Raw genomic sequence first — 19,475 nt, 5'->3', positions numbered from 1 at the left:
TCTCTCTTACCCTTACGTTACTTACTCGATCAAACCACCTCACACCACACATTGTCCTCAAACATCTCATTTCCTGCACATCCATCCTCCTGCGCACAACTCTATCCATAGCCCACGCCTCGCAACCATACAACATTGTTGGAACCACTATTCCTTCAAACATACCCATTTTTGCTTTCCGAGATAATGTTCTCGACTTCCACACATTCTTCAAGGCTCCCAGAATTTTTGCCCCCTCCCCCACCCTATGATCCACTTCCGCTTCCATGGTTCCATCCGCTGCCAGATCCACTCCCAGATATCTAAAACACTTTACTTCCTCCAGTTTTTCTCCATTCAAACTTACCTCCCAATTGACTTGACCCTCAACCCTACTGTACCTAATAACCTTGCGCTTATTCACATTTACTCTTAACTTTCTTCTTTCACACACTTTACCAAACTCAGTCACCAGCTTCTGCAGTTTCTCACATGAATCAGCCACCAGCGCTGTATCATCAGCGAACAACAACTGACTCACTTCCCAAGCTCTCTCATCCCTAACAGACTTCATACTTGCCCCTCTTTCCAAAACTCTTGCATTCACCTCCCTAACAACCCCATCCATAAACAAATTAAACAACCATGGAGACATCACACATCCCTGCAGCAAACCTACATTCACTGAAAACCAATCACTTTCCTCTCTTCCTACACGTACACATGCCTTACATCCTTTAATTTAGAATTAATGTGTTGCTGATAGTTATGTAATATTGTAACAGAAATAGATATTAAATTTTGGTCCAATATGGTACACAGGTTCTCATTTACACTATTTTTGTTAGTATGATTACTAGCTTTTTTCAGCAGTGTTTTCTGGGACTTACATAAGTTGTGGGGCTACACTCATAACTTTGAGTGTTTGATTATGAATTTTCCTCAAGAATGAAAGAGCATTATATTTAACTGATAGAATTTGATGTTTCATCATATACTTTCTTAATCTAAAACTGTATAAACCTTATCTCATGCATGATTTTTATTCTTCATATTACTACAAAACATAATGTGTACTTTCAGAAGCTGGTTCGTCCTGATGAATACTACTCTTGATGTTTACTGCTTTGCTCAGTTTGCATTGTGCAGTGATAGCTTGATTTTCTTTTTTGTTAACCTTTATGGCTTCTTTGTTTGCTTTTCATTAGTTTTTGGATTATGAGACTTTTAATGATTATTTCAATTTCATTAAATTTTAGTTGAACCATTAATTTCATTGCTTATAAATAACACCTGGTTGCATGCCTTTCACCCACCTGCAGGTTTAGGCCCTTCTAACTCAAAGCCTCTTTATCTCTATCCTTCCATGCAGGGGGAGGGGGGTGCCATTTCATGTGTGGCGGGATGGCGGCGGGAATGAATGAAGGCAGCATGTATGAATATGTACATGTGTATATATTTATGGGTCTGTGTATGTATATGTATGTCTACGTTGAAATGTATAGGTATGTGTGTGTGTGTGGGCGTTTATGTATATACATGTGTATGTGGGTGGGTTGGGCCATTCTTTCATCTGTTTCCTTGCGCTACCTCGTTAATGCGGGAGACAGCAACAAAGTATAATGAATAAATAAATAAATAAATATTTATTTTATTTTGCTTTGTTGCTGTCTCCCGCGTTAGCGAGGTAGCGCAAGGAAACAGACAAAAGAGTGGCCCAACCCACCCACTTACACATGTATGTACATACACGTCCACACATGCATATATACATACCTATACATCTCAACATATACATATATATACACACACAGACATATACATATATAGACATGTACATAATTCATACTGTCTGCCCTTATTTATTCCTGTCACCACCCCGCCACACATGAAATGACAGCCCCCTCCCCCCCTCATGTGCGCGAGGTAGCACTAGGAAAAAACAAAGGCCACATTCGTTCACACTCAGTCTCTAGCTGTCATGTATAATGCACCGAAACCACAGCTCCCTTTCCACATCCAGGCCCCACAAAACTTTCCATGGTTTACCCCAGACACTTCACATGCCCTGCTTCAATCCACTGACAGCACGTCAACCCTAGTATACCACATCGTTCCAATTCACTCTATTCCTTGCATGCCTTTCACCCTCCTTGCATGTTCAGGCCCTTATCACTCAAAATCTTTTTCACTCCATCTTTCCGCCTCCAGTTTGGTCTCCCACTTCTCCTCGTTCCCTCGACCTCTGACACATATATCCTCTTTGTCAATCCTTCCTCACTCATTTTCTCCATGTGACCAAACCATTTCAAAACACCCTCTTCTGCTCTCTCGACCACACTCTTTTTATTACCACACATCTCTCTTACCCTTTCATTACTTACTCGATCAAACCACCTCACACCACATATTGTCCTCAAACATCTCCTTTCCAGCACATCCACCCTCCTGTGCACAACTCTATCTATAGCCCACGCCTCACAACCATATAACGTTGGAACCACTATTCCTTCAAACATACCCAAAATTGCGACATTTATATATACATATTTTTTTTCATACTATTCACCATTTCCCTCGTTAACGAGGTAGCGTTAAGAGCAGAGGACTGGGCCTTTTAGGGAATATCCTCACCTGGCCCCCTTCTCTGTTCCTTCTTTTGGAAAATTAGAAAAAACGAGAGGGGAGGATTTCCAGCCCCCGCTCCCTCCCCTTTTAGTTGCTTTCTACGACACACAGGGAATACATGGGAAGTATATATATATTTTTTTTTTTTTTTTTTTTTGCTTTATTGCTGTCTCCCGCGTTTGCGAGGTAACGCAAGGAAACAGACGAAAAAAATGGCCCAACCCACCCCCATACACATGTATATACATACGTCCACACACGCAAATATACATACCTACACAGCCTTCCATGGTTTACCCCAGATGCTTCACATGCCCTGATTCAATCCACTGACAGCACATCAACCCCGGTATACCACATCGATCCAATTCACTCTATTCCTTGCCCTCCTTTCACCCTCCTGCATGTTCAGGCCCTGATCACACAAAATCTTTTTCACTCCATCTTTCCACCTCCAATTTGGTCTCCCACTTCTCCTCGTTCCCTCCACATCCGACACATTTATCCTCTTGGTCAGTCTTTCCTCACTCATTCTCTCCATGTGCCCAAACCATTTCAAAACACCCTTTTCTGCTCTCTCAACCACGCTCTTTTATTTCCACACATCTCTCTTACCCTTACGTTACTTACTCGATCAAACCACCTCACACCACACATTGTCCTCAAACATCTCATTTCCAGCACATCCATCCTCCTGCGCACAACTCTATCCATAGCCCACGCCTCGCAACCATACAACATTGTTGGAACTACTATTCCTTCAAACATACCCATTTTTGCTTTCCGGGATAATGTTCTCGACTTCCACACATTTTTCAAGGCTCCCAAAATTTTCGCCCCCTCCCCCACCCTATGATCCACTTCCGCTTCCATGGTTCCATCCACTGACAGATCCACTCCCAGATATCTAAAACACTTCACTTCCTCCAGTTTTTCACCATTCAAACTCACCTCCCAATTGACTTGACCCTCAACCCTACTGTACCTAATAACCTTGCTCTTATTCACATTTACTCTTAACTTTCTTCTTCCACACACTTTACCAAACTCCGTCACCAGCTTCTGCAGTTTCTCACATGAATCCGCCACCAGCGCTGTATCATCAGCGAACAACAACTGACTCACTTCCCAAGCTCTCTCATCCCCAACAGACTTCATACTTGCCCCTCTTTCCAAGACTCTTGCATTTACCTCCCTAACAACCCCATCCATAAACAAATTAAACAACCATGGAGACATCACACACCCCTGCCGCAAACCTACATTCACTGAGAACCAATCACTTTCCTCTCTTCCTACACGTACACATGCCTTACATCCTCGATAAAAACTTTTCACTGCTTCTAACAACTTGCCTCCCACACCATATATTCTTAATACCTTCCACAGAGCATCTCTATCAACTCTATCATATGCCTTCTCCAGATCCATAAATGCTACATACAAATCCATTTGCTTTTCTAAGTATTTCTCACATACATTCTTCAAAGCAAACACCTGATCCACACATCCTCTACCACTTCTGAAACCACACTGCTCTTCCCCAATCTGATGCTCTGTACATGCCTTCACCCTTTCAATCAATACCCTCCCATATAATTTACCAGGAATACTGAACAAACTTATACCTCTGTAATTTGAGCACTCACTCTTATCCCCTTTGCCTTTGTACAATGGCACTATGCACGCATTCCGCCAATCCTCAGGCACCTCACCATGAGTCATACATACATTAAATAACCTTACCAACCAGTCAACAATACAGTCACCCCCTTTTTTAATAAATTCCACTGCAATACCATCCAAACCTGCTGCCTTGCCGGCTTTCATCTTCCGCAAAGCTTTTACTACCTCTTCTCTGTTTACCAAATCATTTTCCCTAACCCTCTCACTTTGCACACCACCTCGACCCAAACACCCTATATCTGCTACTCTGTCATCAGACACATTCAACAAACCTTCAAAATACTCATTCCATCTCCTTCTCACATCACCACTACTTGTTATCACCTCCCCATTTACGCCCTTCACTGAAGTTCCGATTTGCTCCCTTGTCTTACGCACCCTATTTACCTCCTTCCAGAACATCTTTTTATTCTCCCTAAAATTTACTGATAGTCTCTCACCCCAACTCTCATTTGCCCTTTTTTTCACCTCTTGCACCTTTCTCTTGACCTCCTGTCTCTTTCTTTTATACTTCTCCCACTCAATTGCATTTTTTCCCTGCAAAAATTGTCCAAATGCCTCTCTCTTCTCTTTCACTAATACTCTTACTTCTTCATCCCACCACTCACTACCCTTTCTAAACAGCCCACCTCCCACTCTTCTCATGCCACAAGCATCTTTTGCGCAATCCATCACTGATTCCCTAAATACATCCCATTCCTCCCCCACTCCCCTTACTTCCATTGTTCTCACCTTTTTCCATTCTGTACACAGTCTCTCCTGATACTTCTTCACACAGGTCTCCTTCCCAAGCTCACTTACTCTCACCACCTTCTTCACCCCAACATTCACTCTTCTTTTCTGAAAACCCATACTAATCTTCACCTTAGCCTCCACAAGATAATGATCAGACATCCCTCCAGTTGCACCTCTCAGCACATTGACATCCAAAAGTCTCTCTTTCGCACGCCTGTCAATTAACACGTAATCCAATAACGCTCTCTGGCCATCTCTCCTACTACATAAGTATACTTATGTATATCTCGCTTTTTAAACCAGGTATTCCCAATCATCAGTCCTTTTTCAGCACATAAATCTACAAGCTCTTCACCATTTCCATTTACAACACTGAACACCCCATATATATATATATATATATATATATATATATATATATATATATATATATAGACATGTATACACATGTTCATATTCATACATACTGCCTTCATCCATTCCTGCTGCCACCCTACCACACATGAAATGGCACTACCCTTCCCCTGCGTGCGTGCAAGATAGCACTAGGAAAAGACAACAAAGACCACATTCGTTTACATTCAGTCTCTAGCTGTCATGTGCAATGCACCAAAACCACAGCTCCCTTTCCACATCCAGGCCCCACAAAACTTTCCATGGTTTACCCCAGATGCTTCTTAGGCCCTGGTTCAATCCATTGACACCAATATTTACACTAATATTCTGCTTCTATCAATATAATTTTCATTACTTAACCCTTTCAGCTGTAAGATTGGCCTATTTTTGCATTTCCAGACTAGTAAAACAATTGACCATATGAATTAATTCACCATATTGTTAAAAGACACAAAACATCAAAAAAAGAAAAAGTAAATCCTCCTGAGTAGAGTAGCTGTAATCTCTTTTAAGTTTACATTGTTGTACAATACGTTGTTTGTTTGTTTCCACTAAGTAAGTGTCATCAGGGGACTCAAATAAAATGTCATGATTATCATCATATTCACCTATAAGCTGCTTCCCACCAAAGTTGTATTTAACTTTTCTGCATGCTCGTTATTGGTTACCAAAAACATGGTTATTACTATTGCAGCTTTGATGAAAGTTCTTTCATCTTGGTGTATTATTTCTGCTGTTATCATGGGGTACCTGTATATGGCTTGTTGCTGTTCCAGGAAATTCAAATACGTGTGTAGGACTGTGTTCCCAAATGTACTGTAAACGTTTGTAGGAATCATTGCCACTATTGTCAGTGTCACAGAGACAATGACTAATTTGAAGTAAACATAATGAGTGCATGCCAAGGAGCACAATGGTTTTACCTTCCTTCACTTTGGTATGTTGCTAACTGAAACTTCAGGATTTTTTCTTGGTGATTATAGTTGCTTGTGACATTGGGCATCTCTGCATACACCTTACAGTGCATCTTCAAATTTATAGGAATGCGATGAAAGGCAGTGCAAGACACTCATGTTGCCCTGAAAGTGAGTTTTTTTTTAATGCAATGTTGCTAATGGGTTTATATATATATATATATATATATATATATATATATATATATATATATATATATATATATATATATATATGGGGTGTGAGAGTATCATTAAATTTTAGGGAGAATAAAATGTTCTGGAAGGAGGTAAATAAAGTGCGTAAGACGAGGGAGCAAATGGGAACTTCAGTGAAGGGCGCTAATGGGGAGGTGGTAACAAGTAGTGGTGATGTGAGAAGGAGATGGAGTGAGTATTTTGAAGGTTTGTTGAATGTGTTTGATGATAGAGTGGCAGATATAGGGTGTTTTGGTCGAGGTGGTGTGCAAAGTGAGAGGGTTAGGGAAAATGATTTGGTAAACAGAGAAGAGGTAGTAAAAGCTTTGTGGAAGATGAAAGCCGGCAGGGCAGCAGGTTTGGCTGGTATTGCAGTGGAATCTATTAAAAAAGGGGGTGACTGTATTGTTGACTGGTTGGTAAGGTTATTTAATGTATGTATGATTCATGGTGAGGTGCCTGAGGATTGGCGGAATGCGTGCATAGTGTCATTGTACAAAGGCAAAGGAGATAAGAGTGAGTGCTCAAATTACAGAGGTATAAGTTTGTTGAGTATTCCTGGTAAATTATATGGGAGGGTATTGATTGAGAGGGTGAAGGCATGTACAGAGCATCAGATTGGGGAAGAGCAGTGTGGTTTCAGAAGTGGTAGAGGATGTGTGGATCAGGTGTTTGCTTTGAAGAATGTATGTGAGAAATACTTAGAAAAACAAATGGATTTGTATGTAGCGTTTATGGATCTGGAGAAGGCATATGATAGAGTTGATAGAGATGCTCTGTGGAAGGTATTAAGAATATATGGTGTGGGAGGCAAGTTGTTAGAAGCAGTGAAAAGTTTTTATCGAGGATGTAAGACATGTGTACGTGTAGGAAGAGAGGAAAGTGATTGGTTCTCAGTGAATGTAGGTTTGCAGCAGGGGTGTGTGATGTCTCCATGGTTGTTTAATTTGTTTATGGATGGGGTTGTTAGGGAGGTGAATGCAAGAGTTTTGGAAAGAGGGGCAAGTATGAAGTCTGTTGTGGATGAGAGAGCTTGGGAAGTGAGTCAGTTGTTGTTTGCTGATGATACAGCGCTGGTGGCTGATTCATGTGAGAAACTGACGCTGGTGACTGAGTTTGGTAAAGTGTGTGAAAGAAGAAAGTTAAGAGTAAATGTGAATAAGAGCAAGGTTATTAGGTACAGTAGGGTTGAGGGTCAAGTCAATTGGGAGGTAAGTTTGAATGGAGAAAAACTGGAGGAAGTAAAGTGTTTTAGATATCTGGGAGTGGATCTGGCAGCGGATGGAACCATGGAAGCAGAAGTGAATCATAGGGTGGGGGAGGGGGCGAAAATCCTGGGAGCCTTGAAGAATGTGTGGAAGTCGAGAACATTATCTCGGAAAGCAAAATTGGGTATTTTTGAAGGAATAGTGGTTCAAACAATGTTGTATGGTTGCGAGGCGTGGGCTATGGATAGAGTTGTGCGCAGTAGGGTGGATGTGCTGGAAATGAGATGTTTGAGGACAACGTGTGGTGTGAGGTGGTTTGATCGAGTAAGTAATGTAAGGGTAAGAGAGATGTGTGGAAATAAAAAGAGCGTGGTTGAGAGAGCAGAAGAGAGTGTTTTGAAATGGTTTGGGCACATGGAGAGAATGAGTGAGGAAAGATTGACCAAGAGGATATATGAGTCGGAGGTGGAGGGAACGAGGAGAAGTGGGAGACCAAATTGGTGGTGGAAAGATGGAGTGAAAAAGATTTTGAGTGATCGGGGCCTGAACATGCAGGAGGGTGAAAGGCGGGCAAGGAATAGAGTGAATTGGATCGATGTGGTATACCGGGGTTGACGTGCTGTCAGTGGATTGAATCAGGGCATGTGAAGTGTCTGGGGTAAACCATGGAAAGTTGTGTGGGGCCTGGATGTGGAAAGGGAGCTGTGGTTTCGGGCATTATTGCATGACAGCTAGAGACTGAGTGTGAACGAATGGGGCCTTTGTTGTCTTTTCCTTGCGCTACCTCACACACACGAGTGGGGAGGGGGATGGTATTCTATGTGTGGCGAGGTGGCGATGGGAATGAATAAAGGCAGACAATGTGAATTGTGTGCATGGGTATATATGTATGTGTCTGTGTGTGTATATATATGTGTACATTGAGATGTATAGGTATGTATATTTGTGTGTGTGGACGTGTATGTATATACATGTGTATGGGGGTGGGTTGGGCCATTTCTCTCATCTGTTTCCTTGCGCTACCTCGCAAACGTGGGAGACAGCGACAAAGCAAAATAATAATAATAATAATAACATATATGTATAACTGAAGTGCCATTAGTTGCTTTCTGGCTTATCACTCTTGTTGTTTACTGCATGTTATATCTTTTTATCTGTCTTTTTGTCACAATTATAATTTGTGCAAGGAAATGGTTTCCATGATGTACATTTCTTAAGATGGCTGTGCTTCCAAGGAGTTTTTCATGAGGAATATGGCATGTGGGAAAGAAATTTGCTTGCAAACTTATGCCACTTCCTCTTACAAGATTTTCATTTGAAATTCATTGTGTTGGTAACACTGGGTTAAGTTTGTTCCAGGATATCTTGTTTGTTTTTTAATGCAATTCTAGGTGTTGAAAATCACAAGGACTAATAAGTGCAGAATTAATTTTCATGAAGAGGGGTATGAAATATGCAATAGCCTTTTCTTTGGAAATGGCAATTGATATCAAGTCCATATTGACTATATTTTTAGCAGGTGTTCATGCTGAAGTGCACTTGATGAGGCATGGTGACTGCAGAGCATTAAGTGAACATGTTTAATTATTAGGTGGTAGCATTTGGTAGGGGCCTCTGTTAACAATATGCTAGAGTTGCCCCCTGCCAGTGGCCTGCTTAGGTTGAGGCACCAAAGGCTAAAAATGGTACTAGAGTTCACCAGTTATGGAGACTCTTTTGCCATCCCCCTCCCCCTCAAGGGAGTTTGGGAAGGGAACAGGCATCTGGGATTCTGAGGTGTCCCAGACTTTATATGGCACACTTGAAATCAACTGCTGGAGACACCCCTCACTGTATATAGCACATCAGCAGTCACTGGGTTTAAGGTAAAATCTCAAACCATATATTACTGAGTTTGCTTCTAGAATGGTGACTAATAATAGTGTTCTAAGTTCATTATGCCAGCCTGTATTGCAGTACACTCACCCTACACTATCTACAACTCATGCTGAAAACTACACCATTTAGTAATGAGTATTATTTATGTACTGTACTCATTAGTTTTACATGCTGCAGATGTTTACATCATCAATGATTTAATTTCTGAAATGTCCAAAATTAGAAGAACTGGGGTTGGGGGAAGGGGTCTTGACCATAATAATTTTCACTGCTTCAAACGACCTCTTACAATCATTCCCCACTTTCATCAAAGAGGGCCTGCAATTTCTGTATAGCTTATATATGCATCAAAACTTCCAAATTCTACCACCATTTGCATGCCATTAGTGAGATCTTTTCAGTGATTTTTAGTGTTAAATCTTTCTTGCTATGCTTACCCTACTTTTATGATTCTGCTCCTTATTACATATTCATATTTAAGCACATGCTTGCATCACCGAGTCTTTTATTTTCAATATAATTACTGCATGCTTTGTTCCTTTCACTGCCACTAACCCTCTCACAGATGGAAAAAAAGGGAGATATGCAAGCTGTTATAGAAGAAGACGAAGATCCACAAACCCCTCATAGCCCAATGTTGAAGATGACCGAGAGTGCTAATGATGACTTCCAGTATAGTAGACCTTCCTCTTGGGTACCTTCGTAGCTTATTTACTTTACCTATGTTCCCATTATCTATATGACTCTTTCAGTAAATAGTCAGCTAAGTAGTTTATTTAATTGATAGTATGTTCATCTCTGTCGTCAGTGAAGTTACTTTACTCTTGCCTTCAAATTTGAAACTGTATTACCAGAATAATCTGCCACTGTTATGAATACCAGTCTTTCTTTGTAAGTATGTTTTTGATTTGCTTCTTCTTCAATTTCCACTCAAATAGGTATGGAAAGTAGTTTTAAGATGAGAGAAAAACTCGGAATTCATAAAGAGAATTCCAGAGATGAATGTTGAGATTATTGTATGTGAACATTAGTCATATAAACCTAGATAGCTACCATTAGGAGTGCATTTATTCTTCCCTCTGCTTTGTTAGAAGCTGATGCATTGTTTATAACTACAACAATCATACATGAGGAAAAGATTGACTTTTGGAAGATTCCTGTTGTTTTCAGGATGCATGTTATGGCCTGGACTTTCTTTGTGTTTAAATTAATGAAACTTTTGCAGTAAATATGAAGATTATTCTGTCGCATACCTAGATAAAAAATCTTGTGCATGTACAAAATAAAATGTGAAATATATATGAAAACATTCTTTGCTGTAAAGAAGTTTAAGTAAATTGTGCAATCCTTTGATAATATTATTTTAATGGTTGACAGGCCTCTTCATTATTCTTTCTAATAGAAGTTTTGAGACTAAAAGGAACTTAAATGTGTTTAACCCATAAATTATTTTACTGTATTGAGAACTAAAATGCTTTGAACATGTTTATTAGATCTGTAATGAAGATGTTTATATAGTGTTTGTACCTTTGATTGTTTAATACTTATATACATCATTTAGGCATAATGCTTTTTCATAAAAGTTTGAACAGAAGTTTTTGTGTATTTGCATATGTTTTGCATTTGAGCATTGCTGCTTGAAATCATTCATCAGCATTCCCTGCCATTAAGAAAGATTTGTCTCTAAATTTGTAACTTTGTTTTATTGTAACTTGTATGAGTAATGATTTTTTAGAATTTGTTTTATGCATACTGCTGAGATTACGACATTTATCTCGAAATCTGATGAGTTGTCAAACAAAATGATTCAGTAATCAGTTGTAAGCATTACAATTAAGAAGCATATTTTAATGCCAGTGGTTTTGATAAACATGAAAAAGAATGTAGCACTAAAGTACAAACATCTCTGTATATTACAAAAACCATAAAATAATCAATTAGTTCTAACATTTCTTGATAATTTCAGCACATTTAATGGGTGACTGATGACCTTTGATTTCTGGCAGAACCATTGTGAAATTTGTAGAGAAATGTTTCCATTTTTAAAGATTTATGTCAGTAAATACAAATTAAGGTAAAGAGCTTTGAGAATAGTACAAATTAAAAAAAAAAATTCTGCTCAATAAATACTTTCATTTTTGGTATTTGTTTGATTTTCATGTAATAGTAGACATTGATTTAAAAAGGAATATAAATTTTTTTCTTAGAACTGATATTAGAATGCATGCCATTTAGCTAATACAGGTCATATGAGCGCCATTATTAAAATATTGTCTGGAATTATGAGATCAAGTCTTTTAAATCACATTGAAATAATTTGTGGTGCAGCTGTAACATATTAGAGGTAAAAGAATGAGATAACTTTTTATATTTCATATTGTTTGAGAAGTATACTCACAAGCAAGTAAGATTATTTCTACATCAAAGAACAATAAATGTTATAAAGAAAATACTTACCACAGAGAGAAATGCCACAATGAAGTCAGACCATTTCTTTATTCAAAGACAACAGAGACTGTGTATACTGGTATACGAAAATTACATTTCTTATTCTGAAATGAGAAAACTACCACAGACATATTAATATTCCAAGACTTTATCCTTGCACTAATATGAGTGAACAGCTACTGAAACTTACTCCAACTTCACAAATGAAATGTACTACCTTTCATGTGTCAGGGTTTTTAATGATAGACACACTGTCTCTGTTACCTTTAAAATTACAAGATAGTGATTTAGGGTTGTCCTGGAGTTTTTGGATGACAAATGTGCTATGACATACAAATAATAGCATGAGTGATACTTTGCTTCAAAAATTTATGTAGGTTAAAACACCTTTCATAATTTCAGGAGCTAATTTTTTAATTTTCCAAGCATAATCAGACAGTAACTGATTTATATGAGAACTGGAAACTCCTAATGACTCTTGGTAATGAGATTATTAGCAGTGTAATCTTGAGGGCTAATTCTCTGTTAACACAATTGTGGATCATACTTCATGTTTAGCTGAACTATAAATGATTGTTGTACCTGTAGTGCCTGATCAAATTCTCAGTTCAAAGTTTTTGTCATACATCTGCATAAAATTCTTTAGTGCTTAAGATTGCTGCTAAACTGTAATGAAAAGAAATAATGTCTGACTACATCTCACACTTCTTGTACACTTATTAAAGACACAAGTGCTGGTCTTTCAGATTAGATTCACTTACTAAAGCAAATTTATACGTTAGGAAATGTTCTTTATGTTAAGACTGTCATTCAAGCTATGCTGTTAACAGTAAAGACCATCATCATGTATCAAATGCCACTGTAGAGTTGTATGGTTGACTAGGGTTAGATCATCCTTAAGAGCTTCACTGATGTCACCATTTTTTCTTCCATTTTAGTTGTGTATCAGGGTTCCATTCCAGTAACGGTAAACAATGTTTTCCATAAGAAACTCTTGAGTGGGGTGATGAACTGTAAAGCGCTGTTGATAACAAGGTGGGTATTTGCGAGTCTGCCACTTAAGTGCCTGATTTTCAGCAGCCAATATTAGTTCACGGGAAGGCTTAAGGATGCGTACGCCATTTGGAAACAACTTGCTGTAATGAATGACATTCCCAAATTCTAAATTAAAAGACAGTAATCTTAGCCCTACATTGACAACATCTATCTTCTACTGTGAACTGTGAATAATTACCTTAAATTTTTTTTTTTTCATGAAATACTTTTAATGTGGATGTAAAATATCTAACATTTACATTATTTCAAGATGATTTTGAGTAAGGCCCATATAACACTATTTCACTGATTGTACATAAACAGAAACAGAGTCAACAGTGAATTTTTTCACCATTACTAACCAGTAAGGGGAGGCAGGACACCCAATGATGTACAGGATACGGCCTTCCAGATTGAAGCGAACCACACCATTAAACTTCTCACGACTGTCCTCATTGAAACCATGCAGACACTGAAAGATACTTTTGATATGTTTTTTTATGTTAGCTGTGATGGCACAGGCAGCCTGAGGTACTAATCAAGGCCATTCCATTTAGGTTTTATATCTTTCTTTCTTTCTTTTATACTATCCGCCATTTCCCATGTTAGCGAGGTAGCGTTAAGAACAGAGGAGTGGGCCTTTGAGGGAATATCCTCATCTGGCCCCCTTCTCTGTTCCTTCTTTTGGAAAATGAAAAAAAAAAAAAAGCGAGAGGGGAGGATTTCCAGCCCCCCGCTCCCTCTTATTTTAGTCGCCTTCTACGACATGCAGGGAATACGTGGGAAGTATTCTTTCTCCCCTGTCCCCAGGGACACCAAACAGGTGTCCCTAGAGAAGGCATATGATAGAGTCGATAGAGATGCTCTGTGGAAGGTATTAAGAATATATGGTGTGGGAGGCAAGTTGTTAGAAGCAGTGAAAAGTTTCTATCGAGGATGTAAGGCATGTGTACGTGTAGGAAGATAGGAAAGTGATTGGTTCTCATTGAATGTAGGTTTGCGGCAGGGGTGTGTGATGTCTCCATGGTTGTTTAATTTGTTTATGGATGGGGTTGTTAGGGAGGTGAATGCAAGAGTTTTGGAAAGAGAGGCAAGTATGCAGTCTGTTGTGGATGAGAGAGCTTGGGAAGTGAGTCAGTTGTTGTTCGCTGATGATACAGCACTGGTGGCTGATTTATGTGAGAAACTGCAGAAGCTGGTGACTGAGTTTGGTAAAGTGTGTGAAAGAAGAAAGTTAAGAGTAAATGTGAATAAGAGCAAGGTTATTAGGTACAGTAGGGTTGAGGGTCAAGTCAATTGGGAGGTAAGTTTGAATGGAGAAAAACTGGAGGAAGTAAAGTGTTTTAGATATCTGGGAGTGGATCTGGTAGCAGATGGAACCATGGAAGCGCAAGTGAATCATATGGTGGGAAAGGGGGCGAAAATCCTGGGAGCCTTGAAGAATGTGTAAAAGTCGAGAACATTATCTCGGAAAGCAAAAATGGGTATGTTTGAAGGAATGGTGGTTCCAACAATGTTGTATGGTTGCGAGGCGTGGGCTATGGATAGAGTTGTGCGCAGGAGGGTGGATGTGCTGGAAATGAGATGTTTGAGGACAATGTGTGGTGTGAGGTGGTTTGATCGAGTAAGTAATGTAAGGGTAAGAGAGATGTGTGGAAATAAAAAGACCGTGGTTGAGAAAGCAGAAGAGGGTGTTTTGAAATGGTTTGGGCACATGGAGAGAATGAGTGAGGAAAGATTGACCAAGAGGATATATGTGTCGGAGGTGAAGGGAACGAGGAGAAGTGGGAGACCAAATTGGAGGTGGAAAGATGGAGTGAAAATGATTTTGAGTGATCGGGGCCTGAACATGCAGGAGGGTGAAAGGCGGGCAAGAATAGAGGGAATTGGATCGAGGTGGTATACCGGGGTTGACGTGCTGTCAGTGGATTGAATCAGGGCATGTGAAGCGTCTGGGGTAAACCATGGAAAGTTGTGTGGGGCCTGGATGTGAAAGGGAGCTGTGGTTTTGGGCATTACTGCATGACAGCTAGAGACTGAGTGTGAACGAGTGGGGCCTTTGTTGTCTTTTCCTAGCACTACCTCGCACACATGAGGGGGGAGGGGGATGGTATTCCATGTGTGGCGAGGTGGCGATGGGAATGAATAAAGGCAGACTGTGAATTGTGTGCATGGGTATATGTGTCTTTGTGTGTATATATATGTGTACATTGAGATGTATAGGTATGTATATTTGCGTGTGTGGACGTGTATGTATATACATGTGTATGGGGGTGGGTTGGGCGATTTCTTTCGTTTGTTTCCTTGCGCTACCTCGCAAACGCGGGAGACAGCGACAAAGCAAAATAAAGCAGTGGAATTTATTAAAAAAGGGGGTGACTGTATTGTTGACTGGTTGGTAAGGTTATTTAATGTATGTATGACTCATGGTGAGGTGCCTGAGGATTGGCGGAATGCGTGCATAGTGCCACTGTACAAAGGCAAAGGGGATAAGAGTGAGTGCTCAAATTACAGAGGTATAAGTTTGTTGAGTATTCCTGGTAAATTATATGGGAGGGTATTGATTGAGAGGGTGAAGGCATGTACAGAGCATCAGATTGGGGAAGAGCAGTGTGGTTTCAGAAGTGGTAGAGGATGTGTGGATCAGGTGTTTGCTTTGAAGAATATGTGAGAAATACTTAGAAAAGCAAATGGATTTGTATGTAGCATTTATGGATCTGGAGAAGGCATATGATAGAGTTGATAGAGATGCTCTGTGGAAGGTATTAAGAATATATGGTGTGGGAGGCAAGTTGTTAGAAGCAGTGAAAAGTTTTTATCGAGGATGTAAGGCATGTGTACGTGTAGGAAGAGAGGAAAGTGATTGGTTCTCAGTGAATGTAGGTTTGCGGCAGGGGTGTGTGATGTCTCCATGGTTGTTTAATTTGTTTATGGATGGTGTTGTTAGGGAGGTGAATGCAAGAGTTTTGGAAAGAGGGGCAAGTATGAAGTCTGTTGGGGATGAGAGAGCTTGGGAAGTGAGTCAGTTGTTGTTCGCTGATGATACAGCACTGGTGGCTGATTCATGTGAGAAACTGCAGAAGCTGGTGACTGAGTTTGGTAAAGTGTGTGAAAGAAGAAAGTTAAGAGTAAATGTGAATAAGAGCAAGGTTATTAGGTACAGTAGGGTTGAGGGTCAAGTCAATTGGGAGGTGAGTTTGAATGGAGAAAAACTGGAGGAAGTGAAGTGTTTTAGATATCTGGGAGTGGATCTGGCAGCGGATGGAACCATGGAAGCGGAAGTGGATCATAGGGTGGGGGAGGGGGCGAAAATTCTGGGAGTCTTGAAGAATGTGTGGAAGTCGAGAACATTGTCTTGGAAAGCAAAAATGGGTATGTTTGAAGGAATAGTGGTTCCAGCAATGTTGTATGGTTGCGAGGCGTGGGCTATGGATAGAGTTGTGCGCAGGAGGATGGATGTGCTGGAAATGAGATGTTTGAGGACAATGTGTGGTGTGAGGTGGTTTGATCGAGTAAGTAACGTAAGGGTAAGAGAGATGTGTGGAAATAAAAAGAGCGTGGTTGAGAGAGCAGAAGAGGGTGTTTTGAAATGGTTTGGGCACATGGAGAGAATGAGTGGGGAAAGATTGACCAAGAGGATATATGTGTCGGAGGTGGAGGGAACGAGGAGAAGAGGGAGACCAAATTGGAGGTGGAAAGATGGAGTGAAAAAGATTTTGTGTGATCGGGGCCTGAACATGCAGGAGGGTGAAAGGAGGGCAAGGAATAGAGTGAATTGGAGCGATGTGGTATACCGGGGTTGACGTGCTGTCAGTGGATTGAATCAGGGCATGTGAAGCGTCTGGGGTAAACCATGGAAAGCTGTGTAGGTATGTATATTTGCGTGTGTGGACGTATGTATATACATGTGTATGGGGGTAGGTTGGGCCATTTCTTTCGTCTGTTTCCTTGCACTACCTCGCAGACGTGGGAGACAGCGACAAAGCAAAAAAAAAAAAAAAAAAAAAAAAATATATATATATATATATATATATATATATATATATATATATATATATATATATATATATATATATATTTTATTATACTTTGTTGCTGTCTCCCGCATCAGCGAGGTAGCGCAAGGAAACAGACGAAAGAATGGCCCAACCCACCCACATACACATGTATATACATACACATCCACACACGCACATATACATATCTATACATCTCAACGTATACATACATATACACACACAGACATATACACACATGTACATAATTCATACTGTCTGCCCTTATCAATTTTTTTTATCATACTTGACTACCGTTTACTTAATGAGGTGTATGGAAAACACCCCCACTTAAATTTCTTTGTAGTTTTGCTAAAAAGGGCAATTTCAAAGATAAAATTCTTTTTTATCTGTTACTAACCTGATCAGGCTCACCTGGTCACCATTACATTTGACACACAATGAATATCTTATTCATATCATCGATAAACTTGAAGGAAGTTCATATCTTCAGACGAATGAAAATATGATCATCTGAAAAATAAGTATTCCATTTATTTTTTTTCTTTTTTTTTTTCTTTTTTGCTTTGTCGCTGTCTCCCGTGTTTGCGAGGTAGCGCAAGGAAACAGACGAAAGAAATGGCCCAACCCACCCCCATACACATGTATATACATACGTCCACACACGCAAATATACATACCTACACAGCTTTCCATGGTTTACCCCAGACGCTTCACATGCCTTGATTCAATCCACTGACAGCACGTCAACCCCGGTATACCACATCGCTCCAATTCACTCTATTCCTTGCCCTCCTTTCACCCTCCTGCATGTTCAGGCCCCGATCACACAAAATCTTTTTCACTCCATCTTTCCACCTCCAATTTGGTCTCCCTCTTCTCCTCGTTCCCTCAACCTCCGACACGTATATCCTCTTGGTCAATCTTTCCTCACTCATTCTCTCCATGTGACCAAACCATTCAAAACACCCTCTTCTGCTCTCTCAACCACGCTCTTTTTATTTCCACACATCTCTCTTACCCTTACGTTACTTACTCGATCAAACCACCTCACACCACACATTGTCCTCAAACATCTCATTTCCAGCACATCCATCCTCCTGCGCACAACTCTATCCATAGTCCACGCCTCGCAACCATACAACATTGTTGGAACCACTATTCCTTCAAACATACCCACTTTTGCTTTCTGAGATAATGTTCTCGACTTCCACACATTCTTCAAGGCTCCCAGAATTTTCGCCCCCCTCCCCCACCCTATGATCCACTTCCGCTTCCATGGTTCCATCCGCTGCCAGATCCACTCCCAGATATCTAAAACACTTCACTTCCTCCAGTTTTTCTCCATTCAAACTCACCTCCCAATTGACTTGACCCTCAACCCTACTGTACCTAATAACCTTGCTCTTATTCACATTTACTCTTAACTTTCTTCTTTCACACACTTTACCAAACTCAGTCACCAGCTTCTGCAGTTTCTCACATGAATCAGCCACCAGCGCTGTATCATCAGCGAACAACTGACTCACTTCCCAAGCTCTCTCATCCCCAACAGACTTCATACTTGCCCCTCTTTCCAAAACTCTTGCATTCACCTCCCTAACAACCTCATCCATAAACAAATTAAACAACCATGGAGACATCACACACCCCTGCCGCAAACCTACATTCACTGAGAACCAATCACTTTCCTCTCTTTCTACACGTACACATGCCTTACATCCTCGATAAAAACTTTTCACTGCTTCTAACAACTTGCCTCCCACACCATATATTCTTAATACCTTCCACAGAGCATCTCTATCAACTCTATCATATGCCTTCTCCAGATCCATAAATGCTACATACAAATCCATTTGCTTTTCTAAGTATTTCTCACATACATTCTTCAAAGCAAACACCTGATCCACACATCCTCTACCACTTCTGAAACCACACTGCTCTTCCCCAATCTGATGCTCTGTACATGCCTTCACCCTCTCAATCAATACCCTCCCATATAATTTGCCATTTATTATAGCACTTCAAAAAAGTGCAGTGTTCCCCAGCAATTTATGGGACAAGTAAGGGTAAACAAGAGCAACAAACACTACATGATTACCTTGGTGTACATGCAATACTATTATCACCTAAAACAACATTTCTTACCAATTGCATGACAAAGTAGGAGTCATATTCATCACTTTTAGTTTCTGAGGCCACAAACACTCTGAAGGGACCAGGCTGTAGAAGAACGGAGCTAATTAGCAACACATACAACGAAAGTTGAAGGTCTCTTAGAGTAATGGTTATTCAAAAATAAAGATCCTAGAATA

At 40.1% G+C, this 19,475-nt stretch overlaps 2 protein-coding genes across 11 annotated transcripts in view; one reads left to right on the top strand and one right to left on the bottom strand.

Moving 5' to 3' along the window:
* Nucleotides 1–11,801, top strand: part of LOC139756914 (integrin alpha-8-like) — an 89,125-nt gene extending 77,324 nt beyond the window's left edge. Inside the window, exon 22 of one of the 3 annotated variants that reach the window (XM_071676832.1) lies at nt 10,227–11,801. In XM_071676832.1, the coding sequence (XP_071532933.1) occupies nt 10,227–10,367 (141 nt within the window). In that variant the 3' untranslated portion in view covers nt 10,368–11,801. Of the gene's footprint in view, nt 1–1,062; nt 1,546–10,226 lie in introns of those variants that run through there. The other 2 variants (XM_071676834.1, XM_071676833.1) reach the window with 2 other exon arrangements.
* A 222-nt stretch (nt 11,802–12,023) lies between these two features.
* The window catches only part of LOC139756915 (protein O-linked-mannose beta-1,2-N-acetylglucosaminyltransferase 1-like), a 37,093-nt gene continuing 29,641 nt past the window's right edge, over nt 12,024–19,475 (bottom strand). For 7 of the 8 annotated variants that reach the window (XM_071676836.1, XM_071676841.1, XM_071676837.1 and 4 more), the window contains 3 exons: nt 19,309–19,383; nt 13,507–13,616; nt 12,024–13,245 (listed from right to left, as the gene is read on the bottom strand). In XM_071676836.1, the coding sequence (XP_071532937.1) occupies nt 13,044–13,245; nt 13,507–13,616; nt 19,309–19,383 (387 nt within the window). In that variant the 3' untranslated portion in view covers nt 12,024–13,043. Of the gene's footprint in view, nt 13,246–13,506; nt 13,627–19,308; nt 19,384–19,475 lie in introns of all 8 variants that reach the window. The other variant, XR_011714460.1, reaches the window with a different exon arrangement.

The sequence above is a fragment of the Panulirus ornatus genome, chromosome 23, assembly GCF_036320965.1.
Source record: "Panulirus ornatus isolate Po-2019 chromosome 23, ASM3632096v1, whole genome shotgun sequence".
Taxonomy (NCBI): domain Eukaryota; kingdom Metazoa; phylum Arthropoda; class Malacostraca; order Decapoda; family Palinuridae; genus Panulirus; species Panulirus ornatus.
This window is presented reverse-complemented; position numbering and strand designations above follow the sequence as displayed.